General features: G+C 36.9%; 1 protein-coding gene across 1 annotated transcript in view; it reads left to right on the top strand.

Annotated features, from left to right (window-relative positions):
- Positions 1–15,158, top strand: part of LOC150078668 (uncharacterized) — a 207,181-nt gene that overhangs the window by 98,951 nt on the left and 93,072 nt on the right. The window contains exons 2-3 of the mRNA XM_090382218.1: positions 11,661–11,753; positions 14,040–14,212. Of these exons, the coding sequence (XP_090238344.1) occupies positions 11,676–11,753; positions 14,040–14,212 (251 nt within the window). The 5' untranslated portion in view covers positions 11,661–11,675. The remainder of the gene's footprint in view (positions 1–11,660; positions 11,754–14,039; positions 14,213–15,158) is intronic.

Below are 15,158 nucleotides of genomic sequence, written 5' to 3'. Positions count from 1 at the left end.
TGTAGGTGATGGTAGATGGCTCTCTGTCTTCTAACTTCTCCACTAATGCTGGTGTTCCCCAAGATTCAGTTCTTTCTGCAACTCTTTTCCTCTTGTATATTAATGACCTTCTTCCACGGACTGCAAGTCCTTCCTATCCATAGTTTTGCTGATGATAGCACGTTGCATTCCACCTTCCAGTTTGAGAAGCTTTGCCCTGCACAAACAGCTTCAACTTCTCGAATATTTACTACCAATTCCTTAAATGCTGATTTCCAAGAAATTTTACAGTAAGGCAAAGATAACTTGGTTGATTTCAGTTCTTCTAAAACTCAGACCCGTCTTATGTGTCATAAAAAGGATTCTTCTGCTTCTATGGTTTTTCTTCAATCACTCTCCGATTTCTAGGCAAGATGATAATATCTCTATTGGGGATTACCTTGACTTCCAATCTCTATCTCTTGGAATAAGCACACTACGAATATTCCTTCCTCTGCATCTAAAAAATTGGGTTTTCATTTTCACGCTTTGCGTTACTTTTCTTTCAAACAGCTGTTTACTCTGTACAAATTGCAAATCCATCCTACCATGGAATATTGTTCCTACATCTGGAGCATTACCTCCAAAACCTCTCAGGCTTCTAGATTCCATTCAAATGAGGGCAGTTAGGTTAATTAATGACTCATCTCTGACAGAGTCTCTCCACTCTCTGTCTCACAGATGTCCTGTTTCTGCTGCATGTCTTTTCTGTAGCTACTTCTATGGGCACTGTTCTTCTGATTTGGCTTCTATAATTCTCTCTCTCTCTTCCAAAGCAGTGCTGCAACCAATCAACATCCTTTTACTGTCCAACTTCAAATTCACAGTACCAACTTTTCTTCTTCCTGATTTATTCATTCAACTTCTATTTTCTCAAACACCTTCCTTCACATATATTTCCTGAAAAATTACCATCTACAGAAGTTCAAATCAAAATGTCAACAAATATCTTCTTTTTTCTTCTCAGCTTTCAACCGATGCACAGTACTAAGTACTGTCAGTTAGCATTAGCATTAGTAGAGGCATATGATGCAAGAAAGCAAGCTTATTCAGCATCAGCCAAAAAAAAAAAAAAAAAAACCCTCTCCCATTTCACCCCTCCGTTCGTTCGAAATACCTGTCCAGTTGAGCTTTAAATTTGTTTAGGCTATCAACTTCAACAACAAGTGATGGAAGTCGGTTCCACCAACCAACCACCCGCTGGCCAAAGGCAAATTTCCGCACATCTATCCGACATCCGTCCTTCCTCAATTTGAATTTATGCCCTCTGAGGTGATTATTCTGAGAAAGATGAAGAATCCCATTGGCATTGAGCATGCTCAAACCATTCAAAGCCTTATACACCTCTATCAGATCACCTCGCCGGTGCCTAGTCTCCAGACTCTGTAATTTGCAAAACTTAAGCCTTTCTTCGTAAGAGCAACCCTTTGTTCCATTTACTAATCTTGTTGCCCTTCTCTGTACCCGTTCCAGCAGCTCTACATCCTTCTTGAAATGAGGCCTCCAGACCTGTATACAGTACTCAAGATGTGGCCTAACCATTGCCTTATACAAGGGAATGATCACCTCCTTATCCCTGCTAGAAAAATTCCTGTATATCATTGACAAGACACCATGAGCTACTCTTGCAGCTCGTCTGCACTGCTCAGAGAACTTCATATCTGCCTGCACAATTACCCCCAGGTCCTTTTCATTCTCCACCACTGTCAGTGTAGTACCGCAGAGTTGATACATTGCTCTGGGGTTACTGTTACCCATATGTAGTACTTTACATTTGTCAATGTTAAACTTCATTTGCCACCTCTCAGCCCATCTGTTCAACCTTTCCAGATCCTGTTGCAGCAGCATAGCTTCAGTAGTGTCCTTAACGACCCTGCCAACCTTTGTATCATCTGCAAACTTAGACATTAAACTTGATATCCCATCATCAATATCATTCATAAACACCGAAAACAACAATGGACCCAACACTGAACCTTGAGGAACTCCACTAATAACATTAGTCCACGTTGAGCAGTGTCCATTGATTACCATTCTCTGTCTTCTGCCACTCAACCATCCCCTTATCCATAGCAGCAATTTGCCTCCAATGCCACACTGCTCCAATTTGTGCAGCAGTCTTCCATGTGCAACAGTATCAAAAGCCTTTCTAAGATCCAAATATATAATATCAAAGTTATTTCCTGCATCCAGTTCTTTTGTGACTACATCATAGTATCCAATCAAATTGGTCAGGCAAGACCTGCCCTTAACAAAACCATGCTGCGTCTGAGCTATAACTGAATTCTTGTCTAGATGATCCTGCAGTGCTTCTTTAACCAGTGCCTCCATTAATTTACCTGGAACAGAAGTTAAACTAACAGGTCTATAATTACTTGTGTCAGCCTTTGATCCTCCTTTGTGAATTGGGGTTACATTTGCACATCTCCAGTCTATGGGTACCTCCCCTGAGTCCAAAGAAGCTCTCATAATTATGGCTAGGGGTTTGCATACTTCCTTTGCTGCCTCCTTTAATATAACTGGATAGATCCCATCCACCCCAGGTGCCTTTTTTATGTTTATCCTCAACAATCTCTCCTCCACTTTCCTCTCAGTTATTACAAAATCATCCAGCTCACTGCCAATGTTTACTTTACCTACATCATTCTCCTTCCTGAATAACTCCTCATGCGTGAATGTAGATGCAAAATACTCGTTTAGATTGTTAGCCACCTGAGCAGGATCCTCAACTGTTGAACCATCAATATCCAGTGGACCAATCTGATTCATCCCTTTCCTTCTTGAGTTCAAGTATGTAAAGAACTCCTTTCTGTTTTTCTTTGCATCCTTTGCCAAGGATTTTTCGTAGTCTGCCTTTGCCTGCCTAATCTCCTTTGTGACTTGGTTACAGACCAACTTATATCTATCATAGGTTTCCATGTCACCCATTAATTTGTATGTATCCCATGCATTTTTCTTCTCTGCCACATGTCTCATTAGTCCATCTGACAACCATTTAGGCCTAAACCTTGAACAATATTTCTTAGTTGGTATGTAAAGCCTGGTAGCCACCAAGATTAGTTCCTTGAATGCTTCCCATTTTGAGTTTGCTGTTGGTAACATCATCAGTTGGTCCCACTGTATAGAATTTAAATACTGTCTCAGACCATCATAGTCGCCTTTACGAAAACAAAAACCCTTCCCTTTACCTCTGATGGTAGTTACCTCCTTGACTAAATCCCACTTCAACACACTGTGATCACTGCCACCAGTTCTAATACCTCTCGTGTTTGTGGTTTTCATAAAAAAAAAAAAAAAAAAAAAAAAAAGGTTGTTGCTGTCTTTTTTTGTGAGGTGAATTAGAAAGACACTAAGGGCACAAAACATTATCTAGTGATGTTTATGACATATTGGTATTCATTATCAGTATCAATATTCATATTGAATGAATTAGTGTACTTTAGTAGACTACAGCAGATTTCAGCCTATATGGCATTAAAAGATCAAATAGTGGGATGATTAATCGAAAAGTCAGTTAACCTGGAATTACATTTTTGGCTTGAAGAAACAAAAAAAAATGCAGAGCATTAAAAATCATAATTGGGCATTTAAAGACTAAAATAAACAGTAATTTAACCATTATAGATACAGTCAGAGTTAGAGATCAGCTATAGATCTACCCTTAATCAAAAGTAACTTTTATTTAGTGGGTCCTATCCTGTATGCAGTACTCAAGATGTGGCCTGACCATTGCCTTATACATTGGGATGACCCCATTTCTTCCATCTGTTAAATATTGAAATCTGTCAGTCCTATTGGGAGTAAACCACTTGTTGTGATAGAAGCAAGAAACATACAAGATATTTGTTCATGCAAAGATGCTCTGCCCAGATGCAAGTTTTTTCACTTCCCTCCCTCCCTCTCCTTAATTTCAGTATTTTAACTTCTACTCTACCCTACCTCAAAGGCCAACACCTGGGTAACAAGATCCCTTCAACACCTTGTCGGCAAAGTCTTGTGATTATCTGACTGAAAATTGAGCCATTGTGAAATCAGGAGCATATGATAAAATGCCAAAGTAATATATCACAAAGCTAAAAGATGTTCTTATTTTAGTACACTTCATATATCATCTACTTAATGTTTAGGCAATAAAAAGAAACAAAAAGTGCAGTTTTACAAATTTTATAATTAGTAGTGTTAATAGTGGCAAATGATAAAAGAAAGCAAGCTTATACAGGATCATCCAAAAAAATTTTTTAAAAATTTTCATTTCACCTATCCATCTCCCCCGGTAGTCTTTCTAGTTCTTTGAATTTATTCAAACAATCTACCTCCACAACAGTGGATGGAAGCTTGTTCCAGTAATCAGTCATACGGCAAATTTTAACATATCTATTCTGCAACCATTTTTCCTCAATTTTAATTTATGCTTAACCCCCTCATGTGAAGTCTACAAGAGGAAGAGGCCCATTCAAAGCCTTAAACACCTCAATGAGATCACTTCACAGGTGCCTAATTTCCAGACACTGCAATTTGTGAAACTGAATCCTTTCTTGGTAAGAGTGCTCCATTGTACCCCTCACCCGTCTTGTAAGCTTTATCTGTACCCATTCCAGCAGCTCTACATCCTTTCAAAAATGAATCCTCTAGACCTGTACTCAAGATGTGGCCTGACCATTGCCTTATACATTGGGATAATCACGGCCTTATCTCTGCTTGCAAAATTCCTATATATAAATGAGGCTTGAAGTGGTGGAACCCATGTTTAGTCTCCAGAGCCAAGTTCCGGTCAACCCTTCCCCATCTCTTCCATCATGCAGTATGATTTGTGACTTTTGAGGTTATGATGAACATCATGGCGAGATCCAATCTTCCTTACATTTTGAGGGTACAGCTCTAAAACAGTGTTCACAGGCCAGCTGCTAGTTAGTACACCAGACCGAACCTATTGGTAACTCTCAAGGAGGCTTCTGGATCAGCTAGTGTATAATCTTGCTACCTCTACTCTGCCAGATAGTGACTGGAGGGAGTCTGAGTAGTGTGTATGCGGGGGGCTTTGTCGAGGCCACATTATGTCAAGGATCTGTGTATATTCTTACCGTGTATACGCCATATCCAAAAATTTCATTACTTCATACAGCATATCCCACCCACTTTTTATTACTGTTGAATACACCATGAATTGTCAAACTAATAGAGTAAGCTTATCTGTGAAAAAATCTAAACCTCCAAACACTTCCTAGTTCATTTCACAAATACAGGCAGGCCTCGCATAACGCGAGTTCGATTAACGCGATTTTCAGTTAACGCTATTTGAAAAATTATACCACTTTTCACTTTACACAATGCAAATTTCCAGTTAACGCGATCTTTTTTTTTTTTTTATGCGATAGTTGAAAAAGATTTGAATCGCGCGTTAAGCTTACTGCGAGTCGTACGGTCAATAAACAAACATTTGCCTGCTGTCCGCCTCGGTGTGTTCCATCAACCATCGGAAGAAGACGTGTTACTTGTTTGTCTCCTGCTAATAAAGTTAATGCACACTTGCATAAAAATTCAAATTTTTAAATGAGCCAGATGAAAATGTTACCGCAAAGGAGATAACAGTAAAAGAATTAGATGAAATCTTTCGTATCGCAGAGAACCTCAAACAAAAGGTTTGAGGTTTTCTGCAATATTTATTTCGTCAGGGCCCAGAGAAGATTGTTGTCAGCTATCGGAAATTGACTGATGAAAAGAGAAAGTCAACACTGTTCAAATATTTCCTCAACAGTCATTTCTTCATTGTGTATTTTATGTCAGAGGTTCCCAAACTTTCTCGGTTCACGGTGCCCTTAGTGTCTCAGTAATTTTTTTAAGGCTCACCAGGACCAAAAGAAATACCTAACAGTTCCGTTTAGTAGTTAGGTCCAAACAACTTAATAAGAAATGCTGAAACTGTGAACTACCTCTAGTTCACGCGGTGTCAAACAGATGTTGAGTATCGCTGTTTCCCTCGAAAATTTAAAATATTCCGCGGCGCGCAATTTGGGAACTGCTGTTTTATGCAATAAACATTTAATTCCATAATTATTTTCATTATCTTTTACATTGTATACAGTTAAAAAGTTATTTAAAAGGTATTTTTAAAATTCTTTATGGACATTCCAGAAGGTCAAGGACCAATTATAATTTTTCCTATTGATTATTATATTCTATTAATGCAATTCCGTTTTGCGCGGTGCACTCACGGGATGCATTAATCGAGGCCAGCCTGTATACGTGGTCTCAATTCTAATCTCAATGATGTCCATTTCCACTTGCAGTCTGCCAAACCCCATGTACTTTTTCTGACAGAATCTCAGTTATTGGTTGATTCAACTACTGCTCATCTCAGTTGCCCAAACTATTCGCTGTATGATTCCTTTCGCCTCAAAGGTGGTACTTGTGCATATGTCCATTCCAATATTCCCTGTCAGAGACTTGGTAATTTGAATCTCTTCTTTTCGATCTTCCCTGGCTTAAAATCTCTCTACCTCATTGTGTCAAATTCATCTGTTGTCTCTACCGTTCAGCCAACTCCACTAATCACTTGGAGCTCTTTGACTTCCTCTCTTTGCAATTTGACTTTCTCCAGTCCAACTTTCCTAACAGTGAGGTAATTTTCATTGGTGATTTTAATGTTCACAACTCCAGCTGGCTTCCGTTTTCTAGTCACACTGACTAGAAAACGACCAGCTGGTCGAGATGCTGAAGCTTTTGCAATTACTAATGACCTTGCACAGATTGTTCATTTACCTACAAGAATACTGGACAATCCTAACCATACAGCCAACACGCTTAATCTTTTTCTAACAAAACAATCCTTCTAAGTACACAGTCGAAGTGAGTGGTCCTTTAGGCACCTCAGATCACAACTTGGTGATTGTCTCTTCTCCAGTGGAGCCTTTATCTCATGACTATTCCCAACCTCATATTGTTTGGCATTACAAGAATGCAAAATGGGATAACATGTAAGATTTCTTTTCTTCTTTTCCTTGGTCGGATTACTGTTTCAAAACTTCTGATGTCAATGTTTGCTCAGATCGTGTCAGTGAAATTATTCTTGTAGCAATGGATTCCTTTATCCCACATTCCACTTTAAAATCTCGTCCTTTATCTAAACCTTGGTTTTCCAATAAATGTGCTAAGGCTGTTCAAGAGAAGAATGTTGCATATCGTAATTGTCTTGTTTCTAATTCTTCAGTTTCATTTTCTGCCTACACTAAAGCTTGCAACAATTGAAAAGCAGTTATTAATCAGTCAAAACTAGAGTTTGAACAGGCTAAGAGTAGAAAACTTGCTTCTTGCCCTAATGGTAGCCGAACATTCTGGTCCGAGCAGCCTACTATTGGCCGTAACTGTTTCCCATCTCTGCTCCCACCTCTGTCAAAACCAGATGGTTCTGTTGTCACTTCAACCAAGGATAAAGCTGACCTACTAGCATCCCATTTTTCTTCCAACTCATGTATTAATGATCTTGGTAAAACCTCCCAACATGCTCCATTCAATGCCTCCTGTGGTCTTCCGTCAAAAGGATGTCAGAAGGATTTTGACGAATCTTGATGTTAAGAAAGCTCCTGGTTTTGATGGTATTTCTCCACTTGTTCTCAAAACCTGTGCTTCTGAACTTACTTCTGTTCTTTGCCGCTTTTTTTTCCCTTTCTTATTCCAAAGGCGTTTTTCGTTCTGCTTGGAAATTTGCTCATATCCAGCCAGTTCCTAAAAAAGGGTGACAAATCCCTCCCAACCAATTATCATCCCATTGCAGTTACTTCCACTCTTTCTAAAGTAATGGAGAAATCAGTTAATTAGAAAATAAGAAATCAACTGCCAACTCTTAAACTACCTAGAAACCTTCCGTCTGATCAACGATCGCCAGTATGGATTCCGTCAGTGTCTATCCACTGGTGATATTCTGGCTTATGTTACCCATTTGTGGACAAATTCAATGGAAAAATTCAGTGAAACACAAGCAGTTGTTTTTGACTTTTGACATCTCAAAGGCTTTTGATCATGTTTGGCATAAAGGTCTTCTAAACAAGCTTCCATCTTATGATTTGCCAACTGTTTTTTGTAATTGGTTATCCAGTTTTCTCTCTGATCGCTCACTGAGGGTAATGGTAGATGGCTCTCTGTCTTCTAACTTCTCCGCTAATGCTGGTGTCCCCCCAAGGTTCATTTCTTTCCCCCCACTCCTTTCCTCTTGTATACTAATGACCTTCTTCCATTAACTGGAAATCCTATCCATAGTTTTGCCGATGGTAGCACATTGCATCCCACTTTCCATTTTGAGAAACCTTGCCCTGCTCAATCAGTTTCTACTTCTCGAATATCTGCTACCAATTCCTTAAATGCTGATCTCCAGATAATTCTCCAGTGGGGCAAAGACAATTTAGTTGATTTCAATCCTTCTAAAACTCAGTCTTGTCTTATATTTCGCAAAAAGGATTCTTCTGCTCCTATGCTAATTTTTGGTGACACTCCGATTTCTAGGCAAAATGATATATCTCTTTTGGGGATTACTCTGACTTCTAATCTCTCTTGGCACAAGCACATGACAAATATTGCTTCCTCTGCATCTAAAAAACTTGGTTTTCTCTTTCGCTCTCGGTGTTACTTTTCTTCCAAACAACTGTTCAAATCGCAAATCCGACCTACCATGGAATATCGTTTCCACATCTGGGGCAGTGCTCCCAAAACCTCTCTCAGGCATCTAGATTCCATTCAGAAGATGGCAGTTAGGTTAATTAATGACTCCTCTCTAACAGAGTCTCTCCACTTCTGTCTCATAGATGTACTGTTTCTGCTGCATGCCTTTCCTACAGATACTTCCACGGGCACTGTTCTTCCGAATTGGCTTCTGTAATTCCCGCTCTCTCTTTCAAAACAGTCTGAACACGTGCCGCCACCAGCCAACATCCATTTACTGTCCAACTTCAAACTCACAGAACCAACTTTTCATCTTCCTTGTTTATTCATTCAACTGCCGTTTTCTGGAACAATCTTCCTTCATACATATTTCCCGAAAATTACAGTCTACAGAAGTTCACGTCTAATGCAACAATTATCTTCTTTCATCTTCTCAACGTCCAACCCACAAATGGGTAGCCAGGTGGGCAGGAGCAGCAGTGCGTAGCACACACTTCTTGATTAGACCGTGGTTCGAGCCCGTGACCACCAAATATGGAGGATGCGGAAAGGTCAGGGAATGACCACCGCATATTCCCGTAGCAATATGGCCTTAGTTGCTAATGCTACTAAAAACCAATTAACAACAACCCAAGCACGGTACTAAAGTACTTTAGGTTCTAATAAATCTTGTGTTTGGAGTTTTCATAAAAATATATTCACCAGTTCTAGCACTATCAGGCTTTCGTAATTTCTATTTGAAAAAAACACATGACTGGCATTCATTTTCCCACTAACTGTGATATCATTGCTGCTCTGGATGTATTCTTGGAGGCCCAAGAGAAAAAACGTTCTTTGCAGCTGGAATCAGTACATAGTAGCATCGGTGGCAAAGGTATTGACTTCAAAGGGAAATGGATATATTGAAAAGTAATGTTACCATACTCCTTAAATAAGCCCTTCATACTTAGGTCACAAACTTTTCAAGTACCCCCCTTTCCTTATAATTTATTAATACTCGTGTTCTTTCTATGCTACTTTCAAATGCACTGAAACATTTCAGAAAGTGGGGAGAGGAGAAAGAAAAAAAAAAAAGAATTTACCAGGATTTGGTATCTTACTTTACCTCTATAATCAAATTGAGATAATTGATCATTTCCCTGATTTTTGCCAGAGCTCTGTATTTGTATGGCTGGTCTCCCAATATGAAATGTAAAAAGACCATACACATCCCATTACAGATGCTGCAGTTTTGTTGTGTAACAAGTTCTGGCAAACTTCATATGCTAGTATTGACACCTCCGTAGCCAGGTGGGAAGGAGCAAGCAGTGCGTAGCACACGCTTCTTGATTATACTGGGGTTCAACCCGTCACCGCCAAATACGGAGGATGCATAAAGGTCAGGGAATGACCACCGCATATCCTGGAGCAATATGGCCTTAGTTGCTAATGCTCCTAAAAAAAAAAAAAAAAAAAAACCAAACATGCTAGTATTAAAATATGTTACATTGTTAGTGCTGCTGAATCCCAATTAATTCCATTTTTTTCTCTTCCCTTCTTTACTGTCCTTTTCTTTTCTACTTCATTCCGCACACCCTCTTTTTTTTTTTTTTGCATTCTTTCACATCTTAGTTGCTCAATGTTTCTATTATTCAAGGTTTTAGATAGATTTTAAGTTGATAAAGAGGCTGTTACTTCAAAAGCATTTTATTTGTGAATTTTAGTGCTTTTATCTAATTTTATCAGTTATTGGCTGGTTATATTATATATATATATATTTTATTTTATTTTTTTTTATTATTATTATTTTTTTTTATATATTGCTTCTATAAATATTTGTATATTACGTATTTGTTTGTTTGACATTTTATTTTATTAAAGCTTTGTTTAATATTTATGCACAGTTGGTTGTTGCAAGAATTATTTATAATATATTTTGTGAAGTTCAAGGTCTTTTCTCAAATTTCAGTATCATTCTACCATGTGTTCAGTATTATTCTTGCAAATCTGTAATCTGATGATGTGTTTTATAATTAAGTTTTAAATTTGCTCATGGTCTTTCGGAATGCCTAATACTGTTTACTAATAATTTTAAATAATTAATTTTTTAATTTAATTATATGAACTTAATATATGATTTTCACAAAAGGGTTTTAAGTAATGCTACAGATGAATTATAACTGATGTATTATAGTGTGAAAGCATCATTTATGTAGCATAATAGAAAAACTGAAGTTTGGACAGTAAAGCATTCTACTCATATTTTACTACTAGTGACACACATAGAAAAATGTACTGGCATGTGGCCACTAATAAATAGTTTATACTATGAACAGAGTATTTTTATAAATTTGTTTTATGGTTTATCAGTCACACCTAGTAGCAAAAAAGATAAGTGTAATTGTGTGCAGAATTGTGCAACAGTATCAGTAAGGATAACATAGTAATTTTAGTCAGTGTTCTATGGTATGCCAAAATTGTTATATATTTATTTTGTTTCTTTTTTGGCACAGGCTTAAAAAATATTGTCGTCATTGATCTAATCAGACGTTAACTGGCAAGTTATTCAGTATGTATGGAATGAACTTCAGTTCATTCCATATGTGCTGAATAAACACCAGAAAAATTTGTTGTCGTGTTTGGTAGCAAAACTAAGGAGTGGGGGAATAGAATTTTTTTTGTTTTTGACATTCTGTGCTTGGCTCTGAATGTTTGCTCACTCTGTTCTCTATATATCTTTACTCATCAAGATTTAGTCAAGCTGTAGTTCAGCAGCTGCCTATGGCATGAGTAGAATTTGAAAAAGGCACCACTACACCTGATTTTGGCATCGTGCATGCAGTGAACCTGCTGGCTCCCTCACCTGACTATATATAAATGATGCTTTGTACTGCTTATACACTATTTATGCAGCGCTTTAATAATGTAGGAGGCTTTTATGTATTAATAATACTGTTCGCAAATATAGTGAACATAATTCATTTGAAATGTCTTTTTGAGTTTTTTTATAGATCAGGCACTAGTCAATGTTCTCCTCAAAACGAGATGAAAGCTTTTCAAGACCAAAGGTGCGATCAAGAAAAAAAAAGAAAAAGGCTCCACTGGTAAGTATTTTGCTATGTTTTTCATGTCATGTTTATCATATTTATTTTTTATATGATCATTACATACAGCTAATCCTTGACTAATGAAAGGGCTGCATTTCTGAAAAGCCTTTCATCAAGCAAAATCTATTTTTTCAATAACTTCCATGGTATGATTCAAGATATATTCTCACAGGAAAAATGTTTGTTCTTGGGACAGTAAAATGACACTGAACACATGACCATAATAGATAAAAATATCATTAAACTTGTTTATTTAATATGCAATTGATAGTTTACTCTGATTGCCTTGACCATCTCAGTTAGAATGTTGATGACTCCACAATAGTCGGCGCCTCCGTAGCCAGGTGGGCAGGAGCAGCAGTGCGTAGCACACGCTTCTTGATTAGACTGGGGTTCGAGCCCGTGAGCCAACAAATATGGAGGATTCGGAAAGGTCAGGGAATGACCACCGTATATCCCCGGAGCAATATGGCCTTAGTTGCTGATGCTTCTAAAAAAATAATCCACAATAGTCTGGCAGCTTTATTAGTTACTATGGAAGTTGGGAAATCACCATTGATCTAATGTTTCAAATAATCTCATAACCAACACAGAGGTGAGGTAAAAAAAAAAAAAAAAAAAAATTGGCAGGCCAAAGATGCAGAATATATTGAATGATAATGCATTCTTTTCCAAATGCTGCCCATATGAAGGTCTTTTTTTCTGAAAAAAGACAGTTTGTATAAAGATTGCAGCAATAAAAATATGTCTGTGTGGTGTTCTAATTGTAGAAAGAAAAGATGAGAACATGGATATTTGGTCACAGACAAATGTTGTCAGGAATATAACAGCTGTAGAGTTTTCTAGACAAAAAGATAAATTATGGATAAATAGACAAGAAAAAAGAGATAATACTAGAATTAATGAATTTCAGGATTTTGTGAAAACTACAAAGCAATATGCAAAATAGGAAAGCAAATTTTTTTTTTTTTTTTTTGATTTGGTAGTTGTTGGCGCATCGGCTTCTGTGGCCATATTGCACCTCCCAAGGTTTTTGCAGTACTTTTATCCAAGCCCGAGGCGGGAATCGAACCCGCGGCCTTTGGGTTGCCGGGCAGGTACTTTACCCCCTCGGCTAGCCCGGTCGGCGGAAAGCAAATGGTGAGGGCTGAAAGTGAGATAGTAGCAGCCTACCTCTTAGCAGTGGGGATGAGCAACTGTAAGTATGGCTTATGAGCTGAATGGCTGTTTATGTTAAAAGTTCATTTTTAAAGCCTTTTTGAGTTAGTATTAGTAATGGTAGTGGAAAATGATGCAAGGAAGCAAGTTTATAACAGCATCAGTCAAAAAAAAAAAAAAAACACTTCGCATTTCACTTGTCTATCCCCTGCTTGTTCCTTTAGTTCCTCCTTGAATTTATTCAAACTACACATTCCTGCAACATGTGGAATTTTGCACCAACAATCATCTACCTGCTGTCTGGAGGCAAACTTCTGCACATCTATCCTGCAATGATCCATCATCCAATTTGAATTTGTCTCCCTCATGGGTAGTCTGAGAACAAGGAAGAATTATCACCAGCATTGAGCTTTCTCAATCCATTCAAAACCTTAAACACCTCAATCAGATCTTGCAGGTGCCTAATCAAAAGAGGGATATAAATTTAAATTGAGGAAGGATGTTTCATTGGAACAAACTTACAACCTGTGTTTTAGAATGGCACTTTGAAAAAAAAATTTTTTTTATTTAAATCATTCTTTGATTAATAAAATCAATAAAGCAATTTTCTGTTTATATAAATTGAAAGTCAAAAATCCCGTTGACTTCTGTGTAAACAATTATTTTTTTTGTATGAAACTGAGTCAAATCTGCAAATTAAAGGATTATCTAAAAAATAAAATATGAAAATTAAAAAAAAAATTTCAGTACCCTGAAATTATTTTCATATTCAACCTGCATTTCAGTATCAGTGCCATGTTATTTTTGTAAATTGGCCTCCAGTTTTTGCTCATGTGGAGCTCTTTTTTTTTTTTTTTTTTGTGATTAAATAAATTTTGCATGGAAGTATATTTTATAGGGGTGGGTTACAAGGTAATTGCAAAGTATAATTTCACTGTTTGTAGAATTCAGGTTGAAACTTACTAGTGTTTTCTTCATAGCTTATTAAAGAGGGGGTCTCACTTTGTTGCTCCTCTCTTTAATTTGTAACCCTTTTAACTAGAATTGCTTTTGCATAACCATCTTAGCTTTAAAGTATTTATACAGGTTTCATTTTAAGTTATGTTTAAACGAATGTATTTTCAGCCCAGCATTGGCTCAGCATTGTTACCTGATGTCAGTTTTACAGCAGTGCTGCCTCATGGTTCTCAGTTTCTGATTTCATCTTCTAATGACAGTCTTCATCAAGAAAATTTGGATGTATTGAGAACAGATGTTTCTGTAACACCAGATGTACAGAATATAGAAGAGGACCCAGGGTAAGATAATTATGAAGTAAAAAATAGTGCTCACAAATTAAGGCATAATTAATTTATACAAGAAACTGAATGATGCAGCTTGTTTAAAAATGAGAAACTAGAATGCAGATTTAATATTTATAGATGATGAAAATTTAACTTTAGTTTGTCATAAATTTATGATTGACTAGATATATCAATATAATTAATTTCAGTAAATTTCCATTATGAAATTATTCAAATAATACAGAATAAATAACAAAAGTAAAATAATGTGTATAACTGCAAAAGTATGCTGTTGTTTTGTAAGTATGCACCAATCACATTTTATTTATAATAGTATTATAAATAGGCTGTAGTTAACAATCATTTTTCTTTTGAGTAAGGGGAATAATAGTAGCAAGAGAACATACATGTGACAGAGGATTTAGTATAGACTATGAAACATTATACTTATTCTCATAGTCTAAAATAAATTTTCAGTAACCATGGTATGTTGTGTGATTTTAATCTGTATACTTGATGAGTCTGATTACAAAAAAATGTTGTTGATTTATGAATATAGTTATTAAATAACTGTAATGTTGAAATACTTGTAACTAGATAAATGAAAGATGGTTCAACTGCTGCTTATTATCTAACAAAATTTCAGATTTTATTTATCCAAAACAGCCTGATAATGAGATGAAGAGCAAATAACTATAAAGGAGAAAGCAGATGGAAAAGTTTTCCATAGCACAAACGTAGTAGTAGTAGTAGTAGTGGCACATGATGCAAGAAAGCAAGTGTAGGAGCTTATGCAGCATCAGCCAAAAAAAAAAAAAAAAAAAATCATCACACCATTCCCTCCAAATGCCTGTCCAGTTCCTCCTTAAATTTATTTAACCTATCAACTTCCACAACGACAGATGGAAGTTTGTTCCAGCAATTAACCACCCGCTGGCTAAAGGCAAATTTCCGCACATCT

This window comes from Mastigoproctus giganteus, chromosome 10, assembly GCF_048544385.1.
Source record: "Mastigoproctus giganteus isolate SK-2022 chromosome 10, ASM4854438v1, whole genome shotgun sequence".
In the NCBI taxonomy this organism is placed as follows: Eukaryota; Metazoa; Arthropoda; class Arachnida; order Uropygi; family Thelyphonidae; genus Mastigoproctus; species Mastigoproctus giganteus.
Note: the sequence above shows the minus strand (reverse complement) of the source record. Positions and strands in the feature narration are given on the sequence as shown.